The sequence below is a fragment of the Dendrobates tinctorius genome, unplaced genomic scaffold (assembly GCF_039654945.1).
Source record: "Dendrobates tinctorius isolate UK_male_01 unplaced genomic scaffold, ASM3965494v1 ptg000199l, whole genome shotgun sequence".
NCBI classification, from domain to species: Eukaryota; Metazoa; Chordata; class Amphibia; order Anura; family Dendrobatidae; genus Dendrobates; species Dendrobates tinctorius.
In genome coordinates this window covers 3,034,205-3,061,423 of record NW_027361866.1, presented here as the reverse complement: position 1 = coordinate 3,061,423, position 27,219 = coordinate 3,034,205, and the positions used below count along the sequence as shown (strand labels likewise).

Below are 27,219 nucleotides of genomic sequence, written 5' to 3'. Positions count from 1 at the left end.
GTCGATCTCTGCTGTTAACCATTTAAGTGCCTAAATACAGCCCAGGTGTTTGCTCGCCACATGATTGTAGTGTGTCAATAAAACTGCTATGACAGTTATTACTCTGTCTGCTTGTCATGTTAATTCTCCTGTGATGTCCAGCTGCAGCTTGGGCATCATAGGAGACTGTGATTTTTACTATTTACTGTTGAACTGCAGGTTCAAGTTCCCTATGGGGATTGAAAAAGAAAAGTGAAAGGTAAAAAAGAGATTTTAAACTTTAATTTACAAAAAAAAATTAAAATCACCTTATTCCCCAGTTAAAAATAAAGTAATGTAATAATATACATTGTGGAATATACATAGTGAAACTGAGCTATTTGCGTTTTAATGGTATAATGTAATCTTCATCAAAGGAGAAATGGATCACGGAATAATAGTGTAGCATCTTGTCTTTGGCAAGTGAGGTTATAATATGGTCCAAATTATTTTTTTACTTCTCACTTTGGCTCATACAGTCTCATTTTATCTAATTCTATATACTTTTTATATTTTTTTTCCCAGTATTGAAATTCTATTGCTAGTTTAGGAAAGAATATGGCAGCATAGCGTATTGGGTGTGTGGAGAGTGTGTATATGTATGCACAAGCCTTATACACATAGCAAGGTGGTTAATTTATTAATTTATTTTGACCAGTTTAATTTCATTTATCCATCTAGTTAAGTATCAAGAAATTTTAATTGTATTGATGAATTAAGAGGTTTTAATAAATAGGAATAAAGATAATAGCATTTTATGTATTATCTACTTTATAATCGTCTAATTCTGTCTGTCTGTCTGTTTGTAACGGAAACCTTGCGGCGCTGATTGGTCGCGCCCGGCCGGCCGCGACCAATCAGCGCTTTCGAACGACACACGCGTCCGTCGGGAGCTCTGCGGCGCGGAGAGAGAGATATTCTAGAATACCTGATGCGTTAGAATCGGGCCACCATCTAGTATTTTATATTTAATATTATATTCTTGATGGTTACCCAGGGTTTTTTGGGGCTGAGAATCAGAACGATGGTGATCAAACAGTTTGAGAATTGTGATATTTTTACTCCAGTCGTCGCCAGCTTTGCTACAATCTTTCCTTGCTAAAGCTCATCCATTTTGAAAAAAGTTGGCAAGGCTGGAATGAAGTTAAAAACAACAAACATCACATGAATTTTGAGCAAATACGGATTGCGCAAAAAATAGCGTTTTTTTCTTTCTCTTTAGTTTTATGTCAGAATTCTGGTGAAAACTGATAGATCATAACTAACCAAAGTATTTTTGCAGAAATGACCTGCAGACAAATAGACAGAAATGCAATACTAAACTGAATATCAGTTGTCTCACCTGGTATAAACCTCGACCTGTTTTGTCAGTACTTGGCACTCTTTCTTCTAAAATTGAAAACTTCTCTCTTGGTTCACAACTGAAATATAAAAGCCAAATGTTATCTAATCAAGTCATTAATTTTCAATTTCAATCATGTTACCCATTACCACAAGTACCGTAATATAGTTTAGAGAAATTTTGATCTTACTAGCCCAGCCCATATGATAATACAAAAGAACCTGAGACTCCAGGATGAATGAGACATCTCAATGATTTTTAAGCAAAATAACACAGGGGTCTAGACATTTTGGATGTGCAAGCAGAACCAAAAAACATGACAAAAGTCAGAAAAGAAGGGTATTACATTTTGGGTAAGCAGTGGAGGGAGACAGCATAAAGCATAAAGGGAGAGATTTTTTTGCAGGTCTTAACCCACAACTCCAGGTTTTTTTCTGTTGTTTCACCACTCTAGTGATATCACTAATCCATGTTCCCTGCTCCTAGTAATATACTTACCAGCCATCATCTTCTGCTTTTACTGGTGCCACTCCTGTCTAGAGATGAGCAAACTTTTCGAAAAACGTTCGCCAATCGCAAATTCGGCATGAATGTAGCACATTCGGATTCGTGTTTAGTTTCCAGAGAATTTTTACTCAAAGTCGGCAAAATTCGGTCACAGATGGGTAAATGAATGCGTTTCCTCTAATGATTTTGCTTTGACCTTGTCTAGGATAGTGGAGCTATGAAATGAGAGGGGAAAATAGGAGGGACATGTTTGATGAAAGGAGGGGGGTGTCTAGGTCAGCAGTGGAGGTTATTTTTTTTGTTCTGTAATAACTTAATGTGTGTACATTCTGGCAGTTGCAGAAACCATCCACAAAGTCAAGACACAAGGTCTTCTGTGATTGGCTGCCGAAGTCACATGCCCTTGTCCATATAAAAAGCAGACATCTTGGAATTGCTGGTACCATTTTATCAGTGTAACAGCTCAGAAAGGCCGCTCCTGCTGCGGCTGAAAGTGAACTTGTCAGTTAGCTAGATAGGATCGTGTCCTGTGTGAAATCGGTCTTCCAGCATCTAACTAGATTGTGCTAAAAATCAAAATCACTTGGGCAAAAACTGTGCTGCAATGAGGAATCACAAGGCCCCATTTCCTCTTCAAAATCATGAGGCCTAATATAGGGGTCCAGCCAGGAAACCCTGTTTGCTAATCTAATTAGTTTGGGATAAAATTGTGTTGCAGTGAAGAATCAGGAGGCCACATTTCCTCTTAAAAATCATTAGGCATAATATTGGGGTTCAGCCAGGAGGCCCTATTTGCTAATCCAAATCACTAACTCCACCATCTTCAATCTGTTGGCCATGGAAATGCTGCCTTTCCACCTGGTGGACACTGATGGTTTCTGAAAACTAATGGCTGTCACAGTCTCCAAGTGCCAGTTGCCCAGTCATCATTACTTCTCCAAGAAAGATGTGCCTGAGCTACACCAGCATGTCACAGACAACATTACCCGTTCCCTGAAAAAATCTATGTCTGCCAGAGCGCATTTCACCACTGACACCTGTACGAACAAACATGGGCAGGGGAGATACTATATTTTTCAGACTATAATACACACCCGACCATAAGATGCACCTAGGTTTTAGAGGAGGAAATTAGAAAAAAAATTGAAGCAAAAGATATGGTCAATTCTGTACTTAATATCCCCTATCCTGGTATATATGGCCCCCTCATCCCTATCCTGGTACACATGGCCTCCTCATCCCTATCCTGGAATGCATGGCCTCCTCATCCCTATCCTGGAATGCATGGCCTCCTCATCCCTACCCTGGAATGCATGGCCCCTCTCATCCCCATCCTTGTTTACATGCCCCCTCATCCCTATCCTGGCATGCATGGTCTCCTCATCCCCATCCTGGTGTGCATGGACCCCGTCATCCTTATCCTGGTATGCATGGCCTCCTCAACCCTATCCTGGTATGCATGGTTCCCTCATCCCTATCCTGGTCGGCATGGCTCCCTCATCCCTATCCTGGAGTGTATTGCCCCCTTAACCCTAGCCTGGTATGCATGGCCTCCTGATGTCCATTCTGGTATGCATGTCCCCCTTATCTTTAGTCTGTTAGGCATGTCCCCCTTATCTCTAACCTGATAGGCATGTTCCTCTCATCCCTAGCTTGCTAGGAATGGTCCTTTCATCCCTATCCTGGTAGGAATGGTCATCCCCATTCCTATCCTGGTATGCATGACCCCCATCTCCATCCTAGTATGCATGACCCCAGCCTTATCCTGGTATGATTGGCACCCATCCCTATCCTGTTATGCAGGGCTCCCATCTCTGTCTTGGTATGCACGGCCTCATCCTTATCCTGGTATGATTGGCCCCCATCCCCATCATGGTATGCATAGCCCAATCAGAAAAACATAAAAAAACAAACCATTACACTTACCTTCATGTGCTATCTCGAAGCGTCTTGCTCTGATGTCAGCAGCTGCTTTATGCTTGTAAGCAGTGCATGGCAGGAACGTCATGCACTGCTTACAAGCCAAAGGACAGCTGCCAGAATAGTCATTTCTCTGCACATTGGACTATGTGCATGGAGGGCAGTCAGTATTCACTGCCTGCCATTTAGTAGAGAGCAGTGTTAGCCGCCGGCTTCCTACAGTTGTCGGCATTCACGTGTCCCCGCTACTAAAGGGAATGAATATTCACCACATTCCACACCCATGGGAGTGAAGCGCAGTGAATATTCTTTTCATATCAGACCCTGATACCTCATGCATGGCCCATTGCTGACTGCTTCTGTACCATTTTAAAATGTTTTACTGTGGGTCAATTGATCAGTCAACTATCTGTGCTACTTTCCTTACATTTTTCTTCCAATAGTACACTATGAAACTGATGTTTGTGCCAACTGAGTGTATCTGGAAAAAAAATTGGAGCTTTTGCGTGTGTTATTAAGACTCACAGCAAAGAAGGCTTATACCGCTCCCTTAACCACCAGGTCTTCATTGAAACTTCAATTCAAAGCTGTAAATGTTGGCTCAGGCCCTGATACCTCATGCATGGCCCATTTCTGACTGCTGCTGTGCGATTAGCAAATTTCTACTGTGGGTCAATTGATGCCACTTTTCATCTGTCTGCCCCTAATTTTAGTTGTTTGGGAAGCTTTTTGTCACTTCTTAAGATGTTGTGTATACGTTTGGTTTGGCCTCCCATTGAATTTAATGGAGTTCAGGTACATTCATTGAACAGTTCCGCAAACATGTTCGGAGAACACCGGGACATTTAGCACACCAAATCGAACCTTGGAAGGTTCGCTCATCTCTACTCCTGTCCCGCTCAATCACATTATGACAGTAGTTTCTGATTGACCGGAAGTCAGAGATAACGGTCACAAGCTTTCATTGTAAGTCTACGAAAGCCTGGTTCTTACCTCATTCTGACTCTCATAGCCCTACATTCAGTAGTAACATCCGGCTCATCAATAAAACACTAGAGCAATCCGGCAGGTCAAAAAGACAACCACAGAGGAAGATAGGGGCTGGTATGTATATTACTAGAGGTAGGAAACTTTAGTTACACGGCTCCAGCAGTAAAATAAATTAAGAATAGAGATGAGCGACTTTGCCTTTTTAGAGTCGAGTCGGGTTTCATGAAACCCGAGTTATTCAAAAGTCGAGTCGAACGAAATCGGCCGACTATCGGGAAAAGTCGGGGGTCCGACTGAAACATGAAACCCAATGCAAGTCAATGGGGAAGCAAAGTCAACAGGGTGTAGAGGACAGTAAACACACCTACAGTGTCCATTTCAATGCCAACAACATCAATTCTTATTACTTAAGCCTGTTAACCTTAATTTACTGAGGGTTATTTGGCTAAAGTTGTGGGGGGAGCAGGGCTGGCTCCAGGTTTTCGTGCGCCCCGGGCGAAAGAGTGTCAGTGAGCCCCTTTAACACATACCACAATTCATGATGATCCGATACGGCAGAGAAATATTGGTATATTACAATGAAAAATACTTCACTTCTTACATGACATGACAGATATCTATTTTAAATTCAACAATAGCTCAAAAAACGGACAGTATTTTACTCCATACAGTATTATGGCCACCACATAGTATGTCATACAGAATAATGAGCCCCCATTTATTTCTCCATACAGAATAATTGGTCCCATATAATGTTCCATGCAGTATAGGATGAGCTCCACATAATGCTACAGTATATGTTGGTCCCCATGGATGATGCTCCAGTGTCTTATGGGCCCAAATAATGCTCCATATATAATGGGCCCCATTTCTAATGCTCCAGTGTATAGTGGGCCCCATAGATGCTGCTCCAGTGTCTGATCTGCCCCATTTAGAATGCTCCAGTATATGATGGGCCCCATGGATGATGCTCCAGTGTCTTATGGGCCCAAATAATGCTCCATATATAATGGGCCCCATTTCTAATGCTCCAGTGTGTAATGGGCCCCACAAATGCTGCTCCAGTGTCTGATGTCCCCAATTTGGAATGCTCCAGTATATGATGGGCCTCATGGATGATGCTCCAGTGTATGATGGGCCCAAATAATGCTCCATATATAATCTGCCCCATTTAGAATGCTCAAGTATATGATGGGCCACATGGATGATGCTCCAGTGTCTTATGGGCCCAAATAATGCTCCATATATAATGGGCCCCATTTCTAATGCTCCGGTGTATAATGGGCCCCGTAAATGCTGCTCTAGTGTCTGATGTCCCCCATTTGGAATGCTCCAGTATATGGTGAGCCTCATGGATGATGCTCCAGTATATGATGGGCCTCATGGATGATGCCCCAGTGTATGATGGGCCCCATATATCATTCTCCAGTGTATAGTGCTCCCTAAAAATTGCTCCCAACCTTTAAAAAATTAAATACTTCTCCACGCTGGGCACTGCTCTACTCTGGACTCCTCAGCGTCGCCATCTTCCAGCTCTCTGCCCTTGAACTGTTTAGGCAGAGGGCATACAGACGTGATGTCATCGCGCTCTCTGACCTGAATGTTACTGTCAGGAAACGCGGAAGATGTCACGGCGGTGGAGCAGGGAGAGGTAAGTATTGCAAGTGCTGTGGCCCTGAGCAAGCAGGGGGGCCCACTCATGGGCAACGGCACTGGCACAGGGCCCCTCATAGTACGCCGGTGTGTCTGATGGTGAGTGGGCCCTCCCATCGGCAGAGACACTTTTGCGTACTATGAGGGGCCCTGTGCCAGTGCCATTGCCCATGAGTATGCCCCCCACACCTGCTCAGGGAACCGGCACTTTCATATGCACCTTCCTCTGTGTCACCGTGTAAGGTGGTATAGTATGCGAGAAGGTGCACCTGAGTTTCATCAGGGTCAGATTCTGGCTCTGTAGAGTGCGAGGGGAATGTAGTGCTGTGGGTGAATGTACCATCAGAATCATCTAGCAGTGGCTGTGCATCAGTGCACTCCATCTCTGATTCATGTTGGACTGGGGAATTCAGGATTTGACCTGATAACCCAGGCATGTTATGTGAAAAGAGCTCCATGGAGTAATCTGAAGTGTGGGCTGCCACATCCTTCACTTTTGGTGGGGGTGAAGGACACAAGGAAAGGGGTTGTTCCTGACCAGAAGCCTGCACTAATGACTCAGTGCTTGCATTTTTTGAAACTTCAGAAGAGGAGGCGATAGAGCTGGAGGCTGTTTTGGCAATGTAAGCCAAAACCAGTTCCTGATGCTCCGGCTTCAAAAGAGGTTTACCTACTCCCAGAAAAGGGAGCCTTCCAGGCCTTCCAGAGCCAGACGTTGCCGCAAGCTCAACACCTCCTGCCATTGCTGCTATTGCACCTTTGGCACTACCAGCAGATGCACCACCATCACCATCAGTACCAGCTGGCCCCCCACGTCCACGTCCATGGCCTCTTCCACCAAACGTCCTAATTTTTGTGAAAATGGACCCACAAATACCAGCAGATATATGGCACTGTATTAGAAGCGTACAGCTTAATACAGTCTAGGAATAATTGTAAATCTCCGTATATATTTCAGGAGTCAGACACAGACACTCACAGGCTCAGTATGGATTACACAATAATATAAAAAGTTGAAAAAGGGTACAGTATCACCAGATACAAGATATATAGTATAGTTTAAACATTCTAATTCTCCATATATATTTCAGGAGGCAGACACAGACGCTCTCAGGCCCAGTATGGATTCGACAAGAATATAGAAAGTTGAGAAAGGGTACAGTAACACCAGATACCAGGTATATATAGTATAGTTTAAACATTCTAAATCTCCGTATATATTTCAGGAAGCAGACAGATGCTCTCAGGCTCAGTATGGATTAGACAATAATGTAAAAAGTTGAAAAAGGGTACAGTATCACCAGATACAAGGTATATATAGTACAGTTTAAACATTCTAAATCTCCGTATATATCTCAGGAGGCAGACACAGACGCTCTCAGGCCCAGTATGGATTCGACAAGGATATAGAAAGTTGAGAAAGGGTACAGTAACACCAGATAACAGGTATATATAGTATAGTCTAAACATTCTAAATCTCCGTATATATTTCAGGAGGCAGACACAGACGCTCTCAGGCCCAGTATGGATTCGACAAGGATATAGAAAGTTGAGAAAGGGTACAGTAACACCAGATACCAGGTATATATAGTATAGTCTAAACATTCTAAATCTCTGTGTATATTTCAGGAGGCAGACACAGACGCCCTCAGGCCCAGTATGGATTAGACAAGAATATAAAAAGTTGAAAAAGGGTACAGTATCACCAGATACCAGGTATATATAGTATAGTTTAAACATTCTAAATCTCCGTATATATTTCAGGAAGCAGACACAGACACTCTCAGGCTCAGTATGGTTAGACAATAATGTAAAAAGTTGAAAAAGGGTACAGTAGCACCAGATACAAGGTATATATAGTACAGTTTAAACATTCTAAATCTCTGTATATATTTCAGGAGGCAGACACAGACACTCTCAGGCCCAGTATGGATTCAACAAGGATATAGAAAGTTGAGAAAGGGTACAGTAACACCAGATACCAGGTATATATAGTATAGTCTAAACATTCTAAATCTCCGTATATATTTCAGGAGGCAGACACAGATGCCCTCAGGCCCAGTATGGATTAGACAAGAATATAAAAAGTAGAAAAAGGGTACAGTATCACCAGATGCCAGGTATATATAGTATAGTTTAAACATTCTAAATCTCCATATATATTTCAGGAAGCAGACACAGATGCTCTCAGGCTCAGTATAGGTTACACCACAATATAAAAAGCAGTAAAAGGGTAATGGATCAGAAGCGTACAGCTGTATACAGTGTAGGAATCATTGTCCATCTCCATATATATTTCCAGAGTCAGAAACAGACTCTCACTGGCTCAGTATGCATTAGACCAGAATATAAAAAGCAGTATATGGGTAATGTATCAGAAGCGTACAGCTATAAACAGAGTTGGGGTAATTTTTAAATCTACATATATATTTCAGTAGTAACACACAGAATCTCACAGGCTCAGTATGGATCAGACCATAATATAAAAAGAAGTTCTGCAAGAAATAATCACACATGTGGGCCAATGTTCAAGGTGTCAATGATGCACTTAGAGTGGTGGGTGGAGGAGGACTTTCTGGCACAAAGGGTACTGTATCAACAGATACCAGGTATATATAGTATAGTGAAAATAGAAAAAAATCTCCGTATGTATTTCAGGAGGCAGACACAGACGCTCTCAGGCTCAGTATGGATTAGACAATAATATAAAAAGTTGAAAAAGGGTACAGTATCACCAGATAGCAGGTATATATAGTATAGTTTAAACATTCTAAATCTCCATATATATTTCAGGAGGCAGACACAGACGCTCTCAGGCCCAGTATGGATTCGACAAGAATATAGAAAGGTGAAAAAGGATACTGTATCACCAGATACCAGGTATATATAGTATAGTTTAAACATTCTAAATCTCCATATAAATTTCAGGAAGCAGACACAGATGCTCTCAGGCTCAGTATGGATTACACCACAATATAAAAAGCGGTAAAAGGGTAATGGATCCAAAGCGTACAGCTGTATACAGTGTAGGGATCATTGTAAATCTCCGTATATATTTCCAGAGTCAGAAACAGACTCTCACTGGCTCAGTATGCATTAGACCAGAATATAAAAAGCAGTAAATGGGTAATGTTTCACAAGCGTACAGCTTGTGACGGGAGTATTCTCCAGAGCAAGGAGGGACAACAGGCCTGGGAATAATCCAACAGATTTATTGACCAAAAAACAGGAACAACACGAAGGTAATCTGCAGAGTCCCAAAATAAGTCCACAGGAAACTGATTCGGGGGCACCTCCCGACAATCCTTGTGCCAGATCACAAAACCATAGTCCTTTAAGAGTCCCAGAAATCCACCACTATCACACAGAGGCCGAAGCTTCCTCAGACAGCCTCGTCCTTCTCTTTTAGCATCCAACTCACATCTGATCTTAAAGCAAGAATGTATTGTCAGGGCTCCTGGGATCAGTCCATCTGAAGGGGGGTAGGGGTCACACCTACTATTCAATGGTTTGGTCCATCGGAAGATTCTAGAAATGTAAGAGCTCCACTTAGTCTACAGGATGTGTATTGTAGGTTATCTTCTGCTTAGGAAAACAATAGCCAAAGTTCCACTAGCTGTTGACACAAGCCTAAATTAGATTATGGTTCAGGTACATCACAAGACATTGCAAAGTATTGGGGGAAGGAGACATGGTTAATTTACAGCAAATGAACCAGAGGAAAGTTAAATGACATATTATACAAAATACAGGACAGGGCAAGACTACAAATCATGACAATCCCTTCCCCTCCCAATTTGTGTACGTACTAGGGACCTCTACAGGTCACTGGTTAAGTACACACAGGCATGGCTGACAGGACTCAGGGCTCCTCTTGCCTGGACAGTCCATCTGCATTTTGGTGTTGGCTGCCTCTTCTATACTGTATGGTAAAGTTATAGGGCTGCAGTGCCAGGCTCCATCGTAGTAAGCGTCCATTGTCCCCAGAGACTCTGTTCAGCCAGGTGAGGGGATTGTGATCAGTAATGACAGTGAATTCTCGTCCATACAGATACGGCCTTAGTTTCCTAAGGGCCCACACTACAGCCAGACATTCTTTTTCAACAGTTGCATAGGCCACTTCTCGGTCCAGCAGTTTCCGGCTGAGGTAGGCAATGGGGTGCTCGTCCCCAGCTGCATTCACCTGGCTGAGGACAGCTCCCAGTCCATAAGCAGAGGCGTCCGTCTGCACAATGAATCTCCTCTTGTAGTCTGGAGCAGCCAGAACAGGGTCACAGACCAGAGCGTCCTTCAGCTGGTTAAAAGCCTCATCACAGGCTGGAGTCCAGATCACCAGCCGGGGCATCGTTTTCTTGGTCAGGTCGGTAAGAGGCTTGGCCACAGTGCTGAAATGAGAAACAAATTTTCGGTAATAACTGGCAGTGCCCAAAAAAGCCATAACTTGTTTCTTAGTTTGGGGTACAGGCCAGTCTCTAATAGCCTGGATTTTGGCAGGTTCGGGACGGAGCTTCCCTCCTCCTACTCTATGCCCTAGGTACTGGACTTCACCCATCCCCAATTGGCATTTATCTGGTCGAATGGTTAGGCCTGCTGCAAGAAGCAGGTCAAGAATAACGGCTACTTGGTTCAGATGTTCCTCCCACGTCTGGCTGAAGATGGCGATATCATCCAAGTAGGCACAAGCAAAGTCACCACATCCCCGGAGGATCTGGTCCACCATTCTCTGGAAGGTGGCCGGGGCATTCTTCATTCCAAAGGGCATATTTAGGAATTCATACAGACCAAAGGGGGTTATAAAAGCGGACCGTTCTCTCCCCTCCTCCGTCAGAGGGATTTGCCAGTATCCCTTACTGAGATCAAAGATAGTTACATATCGGGATCCAGCCAGTCGGTCTAGAAGTTCGTCAATACGAGGCATTGGGTAAGGATCACTGACGGTATGGTCGTTTAGTCGTCGATAGTCCACACAAAATCGAGTACTCCCATCCTTCTTGGGTACTAACACCACAGGAGAGGCCCAAGGGCTATGGGAGGCCTGGATTACCCCAAACTGTAGCATCTCCTCCAGTTCGTGCTGCATGGTGTTTCGAACTGATTCAGGTACCCGGTAAGGAGCCTGTTGTATGGGACGGATGCCCTGAGTGTCCACATGATGTTGGGTGATGGTGGTTCGGCCTGGTTGGGATGAGAAAGCAGCACGTCTCTGTTGAAGCACTCCCAGCATCTGGTTTTTCTGTAAGGAATCCAGGTGATCTCCCAGAGGAACCTGTTCCACAGTGGATGGGGCTCTCGCTGCTTCCACGAGATCAGGTAGGGAGTCCTCATCCTCTTGACCGTCCTCTGAAGCTAGCCGACAGCTTGCTATCATTGGAAGGGTCCGGTCATGGTACTCCTTAATCATATTCACATGGACAGTCTTTTGTCTTAGCCCCTGATCATCTAAAGCAAGAAGGTAATTGGTGTCATTCAGTTTTCTGAGAACCCGGAAGGGACCCTCCCATGTTGTCTGCAGTTTATTCTGCCGATGGGGAACAATCATTAAGACCTGTTGTCCTTCTACAAACTCCCGGTAGCGTGCTTTACGGTCATACCATGTCTTCTGTCTGGTTTGAGCCATCCGCACATGACTCTGGGCAAAACTAGCAAGTTGGGCCAGGGTTTCTCGCAGCTTTAGGACATAAGGGACAACAGGGGCCCCTGTATCTTCAACTTGCCCCTCCCAGTATTCCTTGAGCAGGGTTAAGGGTCCTCGGACCTTTCTTCCACAGAGTAGTTCAAAGGGGGAGAACCCAGTGGACTCCTGGGGAACTTCCCGATAGGCAAACAAGAGATGGGGTAGGTACTTCTCCCAATTTGAATCTCTGTCAGTGAAGGCCCTCAGCATATTCTTCAGAGTGCCATTAAATCGTTCACAAAGTCCATTTGTTTGGGGATGATACGGGGTCGTGCGGATCGCTCGTACTCCACAGGTGCGCCACAGACACTGGACCAGCTCTGACATGAACTGGGAGCCTTGGTCCGACAAGATCTCACTGGGAAATCCTACTCTGGTGAAAATGGTAACCAGGGCCTCGGCCACCTTGGCTGCAGAAATACTTGACAAGGCCACCGCTTCTGGATATCGGGTGGCATAGTCCACAACAGTGAGAATGTACTGCTTTCCAGATTTACTTGGTTTAGCCAGAGGTCCAATGATATCAACAGCTACTCTTTGAAAGGGTTCTTCTATTATAGGGATCGGTTGCAGGGGTGCCTTTGGGTGATCTCCGGGTCGCCCTCTACGCTGACATATGTCGCAAGTTCGGCAGAAATGCGCCACTGCTTGGGAAATCCCAGGCCAATAGAAAGATTGAGTCAATCGCCTCTCGGTGCGGGTTTTGCCTTGATGGCCAGCAGTAGGAATATCATGAGCAAGGTGTAATAGGGGAATTCTGTATTTCTGAGGAACAATCAGCTGTTTGCTATAAGTCCAGGGCTTATCTAGGGAGTCGGCATTGGTAACCCGATACAGAAGTCCATTTTCTCTGATAATTCTTTCTCCATTCTCCCCTAGCTGCCCTATTTCAGCTCGAGCTCTAAAACTAGCTAGGGTGGGGTCAGTCTCCACTTCTTGTCTAAACTGAACTTTATCCCAGGTAACATTCATATTATCCCCACAAGAAGAATCACTCACCGGCTGTGACGGCGGTTCTGGTGGCCTCATTTCCATGGAAGGGTTGTACACGTCCACATTTGCTGCTCTCTTGGCTTGACTTCGGGTTACCGCACCGACAAAGTGGCAATGAAGATTCCCCACATCATTTCCTAGAAGAACGTCTGCAGGGAGGCCGCTCATCACACCGACCATGCATTGTTTGGCCCCAAAGCCATAATCCAGGGTCACACTCGCTCTTGGAATATATCTCTGGGTACCTCCAGCCAATTCAATGGCAATTCCTGGTCCCTTTTGAATTGCTTCTGGTTGAATTACTCGGGGATCGGCTATGGTGAGAAAAGCCCCAGTGTCACGGAAGCCAACAACTTTTTGACCATCCAGCACGACCTCCTGTAGATGTTTGTGCTGAAGATCAGAAGAACAGGTGGCTGGGGCTCGCACCCCATAGACTCCTGGTAGGGAAGCCAGGATATCAGAGTCACTTGGCAAGTCATCAGGCACTGAATCCATCTCTTCTCCAGGTGAGGGGGTCTGTAGATAATGAACAGGCAAAGGCGGTCTGTAGGTGTTCTGCCTCCGTACACCTGGACATTGGAATTGCATATGCCCGGGCTGCCCACATCCATAGCATCTGCGCTCTGGGATTCTTCCTCCACGTCGTAGTCCCAAAGGTGGAGCAGGAGTAATGCGAGGCACAGTCACACGAAGGTCACCATGAGTTGATGGTCTAGTGGGATGGTGAATATTGGAGGCAGAAGGACCAGGGGCCGCCAGCGTTGGGGGGCTGGTAGTGTTTTTCTCCCTGAGTAGTAATTTTTTCCACTGAGGCTTGATGGTGAGAGCCTCATCAGCTAGAGCTGCAGCTTCCTCCACTGTTGCTGGTCTCCTTTCACGCACCCATTCCCGGATCTCAGCGGGGCACTTAAAATAAAACTGCTCTTTTAGGATGACCTGCAGGAACGTTTCCCAGGTTATGGCCTCCTCTGCCTCCAGCCAGCGATGACATATATGTTTGAGTTTGTGAGCATACATCTTGAAGGACACTTCCTCATCACAGGCTAAAGTACGGAACTGAGTCCTGTAAGTGTCTGGGGTCACAGCATAATGTTCTAGAATAGTCTGTTTAATCTCCGCATACTCACAGTTCAACCGAGGGTCCATAGCTCTATAGGCTGCGGCAGCTCCACCCTCTAAGAGCCCCACAAGATGTCGGACGCGCTCCCTTTCCGGGACTTCCATTAATCGACACTGATGCTCAAAGTCCAGGAAGAAGCCCTCAATGTCACCGGAAGCCTCATTAAACGGCTTGAAGTCTTTGCGGGACACTCTGGGGAGTTCCCTCATGGGGGATGCTGTGGGTACAGTCTGTCTGGAGCTTCTCGCTGCCTCCAAAGTGATCTCCCTCTCCAGCATTGCCCTCTCCTCCATCCTGCGCTGCCTCTCCTTGGCTGTGCGCATGACCTCCCTCTTATCTTCTATGGTAGCCTCTTCTCCCAGCAAGGCCATCTCCTCCTCGTACCACACAACCCACTGACTTTTTTGGGTATTTACCTCCGACTGCCGCCTTTCCTCTCTTTGCTGTGAGGATCCTTCCTCAGCATCATCTTGCAGGTGAACTGCTTCCAAAGCCTCAATCAGCTGCTCCTTGGAGAGTCCCTTGTAGCCGACTCCCAGTTCACGGGCCTTTGTTTGTAGGTTCACCGCAGTCCAGTTCTTGTACTCTGCGGTGCTGGTTCCAGATGTTGATGGGCCGTTGTCCTCCATTCCTTCTGCTCTGATCCCAGCGCTGCCAACCAGTTTGTGACGGGAGTATTCTCCAGAGCAAGGAGGGACAACAGGCCTGGGAATAATCCAACAGATTTATTGACCAAAAAACAGGAACAACACGAAGGTAATCTGCAGAGTCCCAAAATAAGTCCACAGGAAACTGATTCGGGGGCACCTCCCGACAATCCTTGTGCCAGATCACAAAACCATAGTCCTTTAAGAGTCCCAGAAATCCACCACTATCACACAGAGGCCGAAGCTTCCTCAGACAGCCTCGTCCTTCTCTTTTAGCATCCAACTCACATCTGATCTTAAAGCAAGAATGTATTGTCAGGGCTCCTGGGATCAGTCCATCTGAAGGGGGGTAGGGGTCACACCTACTATTCAATGGTTTGGTCCATCGGAAGATTCTAGAAATGTAAGGGCTCCACTTAGTCTACAGGATGTGTATTGTAGGTTATCTTCTGCTTAGGAAAACAATAGCCAAAGTTCCACTAGCTGTTGACACAAGCCTAAATTAGATTATGGTTCAGGTACATCACAAGACATTGCAAAGTATTGGGGGAAGGAGACATGGTTAATTTACAGCAAATGAACCAGAGGAAAGTTAAATGACATATTATACAAAATACAGGACAGGGCAAGACTACAAATCATGACACAGCTGTATACAGTGTTGGGTTAATTTTTAAATCTACATATATATTTCAGTAGTATCACACAGACTCTCACAGGCTCAGTATGGATCACACCATAATATAAAAAGAAGATCTGCAAGACATAATCACACATATGGGCCAATGTTCAAGGTGTCCATGATGCACTTAGAGTGGTGGGTGGAGGAGGACTTTCTGACACAAAGGGTACTGTATCAACAGATACCAGGTATATATAGTATAGTGAAAATAGAAAAAATCTCCATATGTATTTCAGGAGGCAGACACAGACGCTCTCAGGCTCAGTATGGATTAGACAATAATATAAAAAATTGAAAAAGGGGACAGTATCACCAGATAGCAGGTATATATAGTATAGTTTAATCATTCTAAATCTCCATATATATTTTAGGAAGCAGACACAGATGCTCTCAGGCTCAGTATGGATTACATCACAATATAAAAAGCAGTAAAAGGGTAATGGATCAGAAGCGTACAGCTGTATACAGTGTAGGGATCATCGTAAATCTCCATATATATTTCCAGAGTCAGAAACAGAATCTCACTGGCTCAGTATGGATTAGACCAGAATATAAAAAGCAGTAAATGGGTAATGTATCACAAATGTACAGCTGTATACAGTGTTGGGGTAATCGTAAATCTCCAAATAAATTTCCGGAGTAACAGACAGACGTTCACAGGCTCAGTCTGGATTACACCAGAAAATCTAAATAGCAAAAAAGGTACTGTATCAGAAGCGTACAGCTGTATACAGTGTTTGGCTAATTTTAAATCTCTGTATATATTTCCGGAGTCACCCTCAGACGCTCACTCAGTCTGGATTTGACCATAATACCAAATGTTGAAAAAAGGAACTGGATAACAAGATAGCAAGTATGTATATTGTAGGGTACAATTTAAATCTCCGTATATATTTCCGTAGTCACCCTCAGACGCTCACTCAGTATGGATTTGACCATAAAACAAAATGTCTAACAAAGGTACTGTATCACAAGATAGGAGGTGTATATAGTATAGGGTAAAATTTTTATCTCTGTATATATTGGAGTAAACCACACACGCTCACTCAGTATGGATTATACCGTAATAAAAAATTTAGAACTAAGGTATTGTATCTGCAGATACCAGGTGTATATAGTAAAAGTGAAAATGTAAATCTCCCTATATATTTCCGGAGTCACATACAGATAGTCAGCATGTATTTCTTCGTGATACCAGCCGGTACATGGTAGTGTATGAGGAGCGTACAGCTCTATACGGTGTGGGAAATAATGAACGTTCATTCACTGTGCAGAAAAACAGAATAAAAGTAGGAGTGCTGTGTAAAAAGCAGTCTGCACAGCAGTGTCCACACAGCAATACTGCTATAAGGCAGGCTAATAATCAGCGCTGCTGCACACAAGAAAATCCTTCCTGTCACTGGCAGGCAGCCTAATAACTAGCGCTGCTGCACACAAGAAAATCCTCCCGTCACTGCACACTAACTGTACACAACAATTGCGTTCAGCACAAGCACATAAGAACTTCTGTTTACAGGCCTAAGTGTCTCCCAAATGATAAACAGCATCAGCAACCTCTCCCTACTGTAAAGATGGGCAGAAGAAAAATGGCGGTCTGCGGTGAGGGCTTTTAAACACACTCCGTATATACAGGGGTTGGACAAAATAATGCAAACACCTAATGTTTTGGCATCATAATCTTCGAACATGTTATAAACATGCAAACCGTGACTTATGGTAATGTTTTGTAGTTGATTATTTGTGTTATGTGATATGTGTATGTAAATTAACTGTTTATTTTGCAGAACTGTAAGAACATTGATGAAAACCTGATATCAATGGCAGACCTCTCTGATTTTCAAAGAGGCCAAATTGTTGGTATGGCAGGCGCTAGTGTAATAGAAAGTGCCCAAATGCTTGACGTGTCAAGAGGTACTGTCTCCAAAGTAATAACTGTGTTTGAAAGAGAAGGAAAAACGTCGGCAGCAAAGCACATGTCCAGCCGAAAATCGAAGTTGACTGAGAGAGACTGTCGTACTCTAAAGCGAATTGTGAGAGAGTATCACAAGATCACGGCTCCGAAAATCAATGCTGAGCTCAATGAACACCTACAGAACCCAGTTTCCACAAACAATATTCACCGTGTTCTACACAAATCTGGATTCCACGGAAGAGCTGCAATTTTAAAAACGCTGCTCTCAATGACAAATGTTTCCAAGCGTTTAGAGTAGTGTAGAAACCTCCAGAATTGGTCCCTCGAGCAGTGGAAACATGTGATATTCTCAGACGAATCATCATTTACCCTATTTCCGACCTTCGGCCGAGTGTACGTTTGGAGACAGCCGAAAGAAGCATTCCATCCAGACTGCCTTCTCCCAACCGTAAAACATGGCGGAGGTTATGTGATGATCTGGGGTGCTATTTCGTGGAGATCCGCCGGGCCAATGATATCCCTTCATGGAAGAATTAACAGCCGCAATTATTTAGGCATTTTGGGCGACCAAGTGCATCCTATGGTTCAAGTACTGTTCCCGGAGTGGAACGCCATCTTTCAGGATGAAATGCACCAATTCATACAGCTAGAATAATAATAATAATAAATTTTATTTTTATAGCGCCGACATATTCCGCAGCACTTTACATTTCAGAGGGGATTTGTACAGACAATAGACATTACAGCATAACAATAATCACATACAGTAGATTATAACAAATACCAAGAGGAGTGAGGGCCCTGCTCGCAAGCTTACAGTCTATGAGGAAAGAGGTAGACACGAAAGGTGGGTGGTAACAGTTGCCCTGATTGTATGGACCAGCCATAATGTTAAGTGTGTAACAGTACAGACACAGAGGGCTAATGGATGCATAAAGCATGTGGGAACATGATGCTGGGAACCTGGTTATGGTAAAATTTTTGGCTCTGCCACACAGGGATAGGTTAGGTTAATGTGTTGAGGCGATAGGCCAGTCTGAATAAATGCGTTTTCAGGACACGCTTAAAATTGTGGGGACTGGGGACTAATCGTATTGACCTGGGAAGTGCATTCCAAAGAATTGGCGCGGCACGTGTAAAGTCTTGGAGACGGGAGTGGGAGGTTCTGACTATTGAGGATACTAACCTCAGGTCATCAGCAGAACGGAGGGCGCGGGTAGGGTGGTATACTGAAACAAGGGAGGAGATGTAGGGTGGTGCTGAGCCATGGAGGGCTTTGTGGGTGAGGGTAATAAGTTTATACTGAATTCTGGAGTGGATGGGTAGCCAGTGTAATGACTGGCACAAGGTAGAGGCATCGGTGTAACGATTGGTGAGGAATATGATCCTGGCTGCAGCATTCAAGACAGATTGGAGAGGGGAGAGTTTTGTAAGAGGGAGACCGATTAGAAGAGAGTTACAATAGTCGAGACGAGAATGAATAAGAGAAACAGTAAGAGTTTTTGCAGAGTCAAAAGTAAGAAAAGGTCGAATTCTAGAAATGTAGAATCGTTAAAGCATGGCACGAGGAACATTGTAATGAAGTTGAGCATCTCATCTGGTCCTCACAATCCCCAGACCTCAACATTATTGAGCATTTATGGCTGATTTTAGAGATTCAAGTAAGACGTCGATTTCTGCCGCCATCATCGCTCAAAGAACTGGAGGGTGTTTTGACTACAGAATTGGCTACAATTCCTTTGGAAACAATTCACACCTTGAATGAATCAATACCTCGGATAATTGAGGCTGTAATCGCCGCAAAAGGTGGACCTACAGCATATTAAACTAACTTTTGTTGATGTTTCCAGGTGTTTCGATTATTTTGTCCAACCCCTGTATTTCAGGAGTCACCCTCAGACGCTCACTCAGTCAGTATGGATTTTGCCGTAATCCAAAATGTTGAAAAAAGGTACTGTATCAGCAGATACCAGGTGTATCCAGTTTAGGGATAATTGTAAATCTCTGTCTATTTCCGGAGTCAGACAAAGACACTCACAGGCTCAGCATGGATTAGACAAGAATGTAAAAAGTCAAAAAAGGGTAATGTATTACAAGTGTACAGCTGCATACAGTGTTGGGGTCATTTTAAATCTCCTTATAGTTTACCAGAGTCAGACACAAACTCTCACAGGCTCAGTATGGATTACACCAGAATATAAAAAGTAGAAAAAGGGAAAGGTATTTGAAGCATACACCAGTATACAGTGTTGGGGTACTTTTAAATCTTCGTATATATTTCAGTCTCAGTAAGCGAGTCCAGACTCTCCGCTACAGGAAACTAGATGGATACAAGTACAGACGGAAAGTCGAGTGTTTGCAGAAATTTGGGAATTACTAATCATGGGAAAACCTCCCGGGAGAATTTGCAGAGGCGATGCTGACCCTCAATTACTTTGTCTATGGAGACTGCGAAAATGGTTCTTTGTGAAGAAAGGATTGCTGTATCGCAGTAGCGTGGATCCCATCACCGTTACTCGTCTCTATCAAATTGTTATCACAGGGAGAGATGTAGACATGGTCCTCACTGCCTATCATGATCTGTTTGGTCACTTTGGAGTGCAAAAGACAGAAGCCACAGGCCATAGGCGATTCTATTGGATTGGCATGATAGGAGACATTGAAAAATGGTGGCAGGAATGTCAAACGTCTGTGACTAGGAAAACTGTGAAAGCTGATCATAAAGCACCACTGCACCGATTGTGAGTCGACGTCCATTACAAATGGTAGCCATTGATCATCTGAAGGTAGAGCTCAGCAGGACAAGCCATAGCTACGTCTTAACCATCATCGACCAGTTCACCAAATTTGTAGTGCCCGTCCCTGTGAAGGATTTAACTGCCCAGACTACACAGCGGTGGAGCAGGGAGAGGTAAGTATTGCAAGTGCTGGGGCCCTGAGCAAGCAGGGGGGGCCCACTTGTGGGCGGCGGTACTGGCACAGGGCCCCTCATAGTACGCCGGTGTGTCTGACGGTGAGTGGGCCCCCCCACCGTCAGAGACACTTTATTGTACTATGAAGGGCCCTGTGCCAGTGCCGTCGCCCAAGAGTGGGCCCACCCACCTGTTCAGGGTAACAGCACTAGCCCAGGTGCGCCAAGTGGTGATCCCGGCCCTGGGGGGGGCAGCCCAGTGCGGGAGGTTGAAAAAATGGCATATGTTGATGTGTAGACTGGACATTCAGCAGCTGCAAATGGAGGAATTGGAGAAGTCCGAGGAATAGGAGGACAAAAGTGAGCCAACCTATGTGTCATCAGGGGAAGGTGGGACAAAATCCTTTGAAACCCATGCATGGTTCATTTTAATGAAGGTTAGGTCATCAACAGTTTGGGTCGACAGACGGGTCCTTTTTTCTGTCAGGATTGATTCAGCAGCAATGAAGACTCTTTCAGATAGTACTCTACCAGTAGGGCAAGCGAGCATCTGTAAGGCATATTGTGCCAATTCAGGCCAGGTGTCCAGTTTACAGGCCCAATAGTCAAAGGGGAATGACCTGTGAGGGAGAACATCGATATGGGAGGACAAGTAGTTTGTAACCATAGTTGCCAACTGCTGTCTCCTGTCACTTGCAGTCGATTCAGTATTACCAGTCGTGTGAGCGGTACTTGAGAAATCAGTCCACAACATGGTCATGAAACCCATATCTCCAACACCACTTCGGCTGTGTGCACCACGAACACCTCTTCCATTTTGCCCTCTACGGCTTGTGGGAGAACCAGCACCACTGCTGTGTGCTGGGAATGCCTCAAACAAACGGTTTACCAGAGTTGCTTGTTTGTTAGCCAATATTATCTCAAGGTTCTCCTGTGACATGATGTTCCGTAATTTGCCTTTATAGCATGGCCCGAGGATTCTGGCCAACCAGTAGTCGTCATTAGAGTTGAGCGAAACGGGTCGAAAAAATTCAAAAGTCGCCGACTTTTGGCAAAGTCGGGTTTCATGAAACGAAACCCGACCCTAGGATGAGGTCGGCCACGAGGTCAGCGACTTACGCGCCAAAGTCGCGTTTCAAAAGTTTGTTTTGCGCTCTTTTTCAGCCAATCAGGATCCACGGACACTGTGGGCAACGTGATGACATAGGCACGGGTCACCACCATCTTTCAGAAGGGCATGCAAGTGATTGGCTTGCTTTGGTGAGCGTCACAGGGGGTATAAAAGGGCGTGCACGCCGACCGCCATCTTACTTCTGCCGATCTTAGTATAGGGAGAGGTTGCTGCTGATTCTGTAGGGAGAGCGTTAGGCAGGGAAGAAGACAAAAAAACTGCTTCTGCTGCTAGCGATTTGGCCTGCACAACACACCAGTCACTGTGTGTGCAGTGCAAGGGGAGGCTATATAGTGGTGTATCAGTGGTGTTGGTTGTTGGGCTGCCTTCTAAGGCTTCCTGACATTCCTGCATTGCTGTTTACCCACTGCTACGCAAACTGCTTTTTTAAAAGCAATCCCAATTTTTTTTTTTGTCCTGCTGAGAAGAAAAAAAAACTGCTTCTGCTGCTAGCAATTTGGCCTGCACAACACACCAGTCACTGTGTGTGCAGTGCAAGGGGAGGCTATATAGTGGTGTATCAGTGGTGTTGGTTGTTGGGCTGCCTTCTAAGGCTTCCTGACATTCCTGCATTGCTGTTTACCCACTGCTCCGCAAACTGCTTTTTTAAAAGCAATCCAATCTCCCTTATCCTCTAGTCACTTTTGTCACAGCTGTGCCATCGAGCCTGTCACATAGCGCTCAGATATTCATTGGGCCTCACACAATCCAAAAGTGTCCAGTGTCCAAAAGTGTGAGCAGAGATTCAAAATCTCCCTTATCCTCTAGTCACTTTGGTCACAGCTGTGCCATCGAGCCTGTCACATAGCGCTCAGATATCAGTGGGCCTCACACAATCCAAAAGTGTCCATCCAGTGTCCAAAAGTGTGTGCAGAGATTCAAAATCTCCCTTATCCTCTAGTCACTTTGGTCACAGCTGTGCCATCGAGCCTGTCACATAGCGCTCAGATATCAGTGGGCCTCACACAATCCAAAAGTGTCCATCCAGTGTCCAAAAGTGTGTGCAGAGATTCAAAATCTCCCTTATCCTCTAGTCACTTTGGTCACAGCTGTGCCATCGAGCCTGTCACATAGCGCTCAGATATCAGTGGGCCTCACACAATCCAAAAGTGTCCATCCAGTGTCCAAAAGTGTGTGTAGAGATTCAAAATCTCCCTTATCCTCTAGTCACTTTGGTCACAGCTGTGCCATCGAGCCTGTCACATAGCGCTCAGATATCAGTGGGCCTCACACAATCCAAAAGTGTCCAGTGTCCAAAAGTGTGTGCAGAGATTCAAAATCTCCCTTATCCTCTAGTCACTTTGGTCACAGCTGTGCCATCGAGCCTGTCACATAGCGCTCAGATATCAGTGGGCCTCACACAATCCAAAAGTGTCCATCCAGTGTCCAAAAGTGTGTGCAGAGATTCAAAATCTCCCTTATCCTCTAGTCACTTTGGTCACAGCTGTGCCATCGAGCCTGTCACATAGCGCTCAGATATCAGTGGGCCTCACACAATCCAAAAGTGTCCAGTGTCCAAAAGTGTGTGCAGAGATTCAAAATCTCCCTTATCCTCTAGTCACTTTGGTCACAGCTGTGCCATCGAGCCTGTCACATAGCGCTCAGATATCAGTGGGCCTCACACAATCCAAAAGTGTCCATCCAGTGTCCAAAAGTGTGTGCAGAGATTCAAAATCTCCCTTATCCTCTAGTCACTTTGGTCACAGCTGTGCCATCGAGCCTGTCACATAGCGCTCAGATATCAGTGGGCCTCACACAATCCAAAAGTGTCCAGTGTCCAAAAGTGTGTGCAGAGATTCAAAATCTCCCTTATCCTCTAGTCACTTTGGTCACAGCTGTGCCATCGAGCCTGTCACATAGCGCTCAGATATCAGTGGGCCTCACACAATCCAAAAGTGTCCGTCCAGTGTCCAAAAGTGTGTGCAGAGATTCAAAATCTCCCTTATCCTCTAGTCACTTTGGTCACAGCTGTGCCATCGAGCCTGTCACATAGCGCTCAGATATCAGTGGGCCTCACACAATCCAAAAGTGTCCAGTGTCCAAAAGTGTGTGCAGAGATTCAAAATCTCCCTTATCCTCTAGTCACTTTGGTCACAGCTGTGCCATCGAACCTGTCACATAGCGCTCAGATATCAGTGGGCCTCACACAATCCAAAAGTGTCCAGTGTCCACAAGTGTCTGCAGAAATTCAAAATCTCCCCTGTCCTATAGACACCTTGTACCTTGTTTTACATTACTATATAGTTTGTTGGATTTTGTCTACATTTCTACCAAAAATGAGGAAGGCTGGTGGAAGAGGCCGTGGAATTGGGCGGGGGTTGGCAGCTGGTAATGATGGTGTTGGTGGTGGATCTGATGGTAGTGGCAAGAGCAAAATAGGACCGAATGCAGGAGGTGCTGACCCTGCGTCATCGTCTGGCTACATAAGGCCTCGAACGCTTAGTTTTCTAGGAGTTGGCAAACCGCTTTTAAAGCCAGAGCATCAGGAAAAAGTTTTGTCTTACATTGCTGACTCAGCCTCCAGCTCTATCGCCTCCTCTTCTGAAGTTGTAAAAAGTAAAAGCACTGAGTCATCATTGGAGGCTCATGTTCATGAACCACACCTTTCCTTGTGTCCTTCACCCCAACCAAGATTGAAGGATGACGCAGGCCATACTACTGATTACTCCATGGAGCTGTTTTCACATACCATGCCTGGATTATCAAGTGAAATGGTGAATTACCCAGGCCAAGATGAATCTGACATGGAGTGCACTGATGCACAGCCGCTGATGGATGATTCTGCTGGTACATTCACTCAGAGCACTACATTGTCCTCGCAGTGTACAGAGCCAGATTCTGACCCTGATGAGACTCAGGTGCCCCTTCCCGCACACTATACCACCATACACGGTGACACAGAGGAAGGTGCACATGACATAGAAGAGGAGGTGATGGATGACCCAGTTGTTGACCCAGATTGGCATCCATTGGGGGAAGAGGGTGCTGCTTCCAATAGCTCAGATGAGGAGCATCCACAGCAGACATCGACATCGCAACAGTTGTTATCTGGCAGGCCCGGAGCACTCCAAAGACAGGTTCCAAACATCAAAAGAGTTGCTGGACAGCTTGTCCAGAGGGTCAAAAGATCACAGCGTGCTAGGCCGCAAAATGTCTGCCAAAGTAGGAAGAGTGCAGTGTGGCACTTTTTTGAACAAAATCCTCATGATCAGGCCAAGGTTATCTGTAAGAAGTGCGCAAAGACCTTTATCCGAGGGAAAAATCTGAAAAATTTGAATACCAGTTGCATGCTTAGACATTTAACCAGCATGCACTTGCAAGCGTGGACACAACACCAAACCTCAAGTGCCACATGTGCAACTGATCACAACGAAGGTAGTCAGCAACGCTACATTGTTTCCCCCACTGTAAGCCCACCGGTTAGCACAGCAGCAAATGTTGAGGTGTCGTTGCAAGACCACAGCAGTCAGGGAATCCCACTGTTATATCAACGAAAGACTGATTCTAGGCCATCAGAAAGAACACCAACTCCATCACCATCATCAACCCTCTCTCAGTCCGCCCTGTCCACCGCTACTTCCACCATATGCAGCTCTCAAGTCCAGCTCACCCTCCCAGACACTATGAGTAGGTCAAGAAAGTACTCAGTCTCCCATCCGCGTACACTGGGATTGAACGCCCACATTGCCAAACTAATCTCGTTTGAGATGATGCCCTTTCGGTTGGTGGAAAGCACAGCTTTCCGCGAACTCATGGCCTATGCAGTACCACGCTATGACCTACCCAGTCGCCACTTCTTCTCTCGCAAAGCCATCCCAGCCCTCCACCATCATGTGAAAGACCTCATTGTCCATGCACTCAAGCAGTCAGTGAGCGGAAAGGTGCACCTCACAACTGATGCATGGTCCAGTCGGCATGGCCAGGGCCGTTACGTGTCCATCACTGCGCACTGGGTTAATGTGGTGGATGCAGGGTCCACAGGGGACAGTGGTGGTGGGACAGTGCTGCCTAGCCCACGGTATAGGAAACAGTTGGCTGTAGGCGTTCGACCCTCCTCCTCCTCCTCCAGAAGCGAAAGCTCGTCCACAGAGCGCAGTCGTACGAGCACTCCATCTGCAGCTGCCACTGTTGCACACGATGTGTCCCCCTATCGAGCAGCTAGTGGAAAGCGTCAGCAGGCTGTGTTGCAGATGATGTGTTTGGGCGACAGACACACCGCCGAGGTGCTGGCCGAGTACTTGAAGCGACAAACTGAGTCATGGCTGGTCAGTGTACATCTTGAGGCAGGCAAGGTAGTTAGTGATAACGGCCGTAATTTTGTGGCAGCCATAGCCCTTTCAAAACTCAGCCACATACCTTGCTTGGCTCACACCTTGAACCTGGTGGTGCAGTGCTTCCTCAAAAATTATCCGGAGTTAACAGCCCTGCTCCAGAAGGTGCGAAGACTGTGCGCGCACATCCGCCGGTCGCCTGTACACTCCGTTCGTATGCAGAAGCTGCAGCGATTGCTCCACCTTCCCAACCACCGCCTCATTATCGACATTGCAACAAGGTGGAACTCCACCCTGCACATGGTGGAGCGGCTGTGCGAGCAGAGGCAGGCCATAATGCATTTGTGGGAGGATACACGGCCAGGCACTTTGAGAGCAGACATGGAGTTGACAGGTGTGCAGTGGTCAAAGCTGAAAGACCTTTGTAAAGTCCTTCAGTGTTTTGAGGAATGCACACGGCTGGTAAGCGCAGACGACGCCATCCTAAGCATGAGCATCCCACTTATGCGTCTGCTCATGCAAACTTTGACGCACCTTAAGGAGCAGGCGTCTGCAGCCAATGTTGATGAGGAGGAAGAGGAGGAGGGAATCCTTGATGACATTCAGCCATTGTCTGCTCAGGGACCTCTCCTGGACGAGGTGGAGGAAGAAGAGGAGGAGGAGGATGATGATGGGGATGATTACTTAGGGGAGGAGGATGCATCTCGTGGGGCAAGTGAAAATGTTGGCGTGGCAAGGTCTGGTACAGGGTTTGTGCGTGACTGGAGGGATGTGGATTTGCCAGAAAGTGCTCCTCCACCCAGCACTCGCAGTGCATCATTGACACCGGGAACATTGGCCCACATGTCAGATTATGCCTTGCGGATCCTAAAAAGGGACCCCCGCATTGCCAAAATGATGAACGATGACGACTACTGGTTGGCCAGCATCCTGGATCCACGCTATAAAGGCAAATTACAAAACATCATGCCACAGGAGAACCTTGACCTAATATTGGCTAATAAACAAGCAACTCTGGTAAATCGGTTGCTTGAGGCATTCCCAGCACACAGCAGCGGTGATGGTTCTCACACGAGCCGTACGGGCCGGGGGCAGCTTGGCAGAGGTGTTCGTGGTGCACACAGCAGAAGTGGCGTTGGAGACAGGGGTTTCATGACAATGTTGTGGACTGATTTTTCAAATACCGCTCACACAACTGGTAATACTGCATCGATGGAAAGTGACAGGAGACAGCAGTTGTCAACTATGGTTACAAACTACTTTTCCTCCCATATCGATGTTCTCCCACACAGGTCATTCCCCTTTGACTATTGGGCCGCTAAACTGGACACCTGGCCTGAATTGGCCCAATATGCCTTACAGGAGCTCGCTTGCCCAGCTGCAAGTGTGCTATCGGAAAGAGTCT

The 27,219-nt window shown here is 45.7% G+C and overlaps 1 protein-coding gene across 9 annotated transcripts in view; it reads right to left on the bottom strand.

Moving 5' to 3' along the window:
* Positions 1–27,219, bottom strand: part of LOC141056737 (uncharacterized) — a 347,515-nt gene that overhangs the window by 150,353 nt on the left and 169,943 nt on the right. For all 9 annotated transcript variants that reach the window (XM_073553185.1, XM_073553184.1, XM_073553183.1 and 6 more), the window contains one exon: positions 1,361–1,439. In XM_073553185.1, the coding sequence (XP_073409286.1) occupies positions 1,361–1,439 (79 nt within the window). The remainder of the gene's footprint in view (positions 1–1,360; positions 1,440–27,219) is intronic.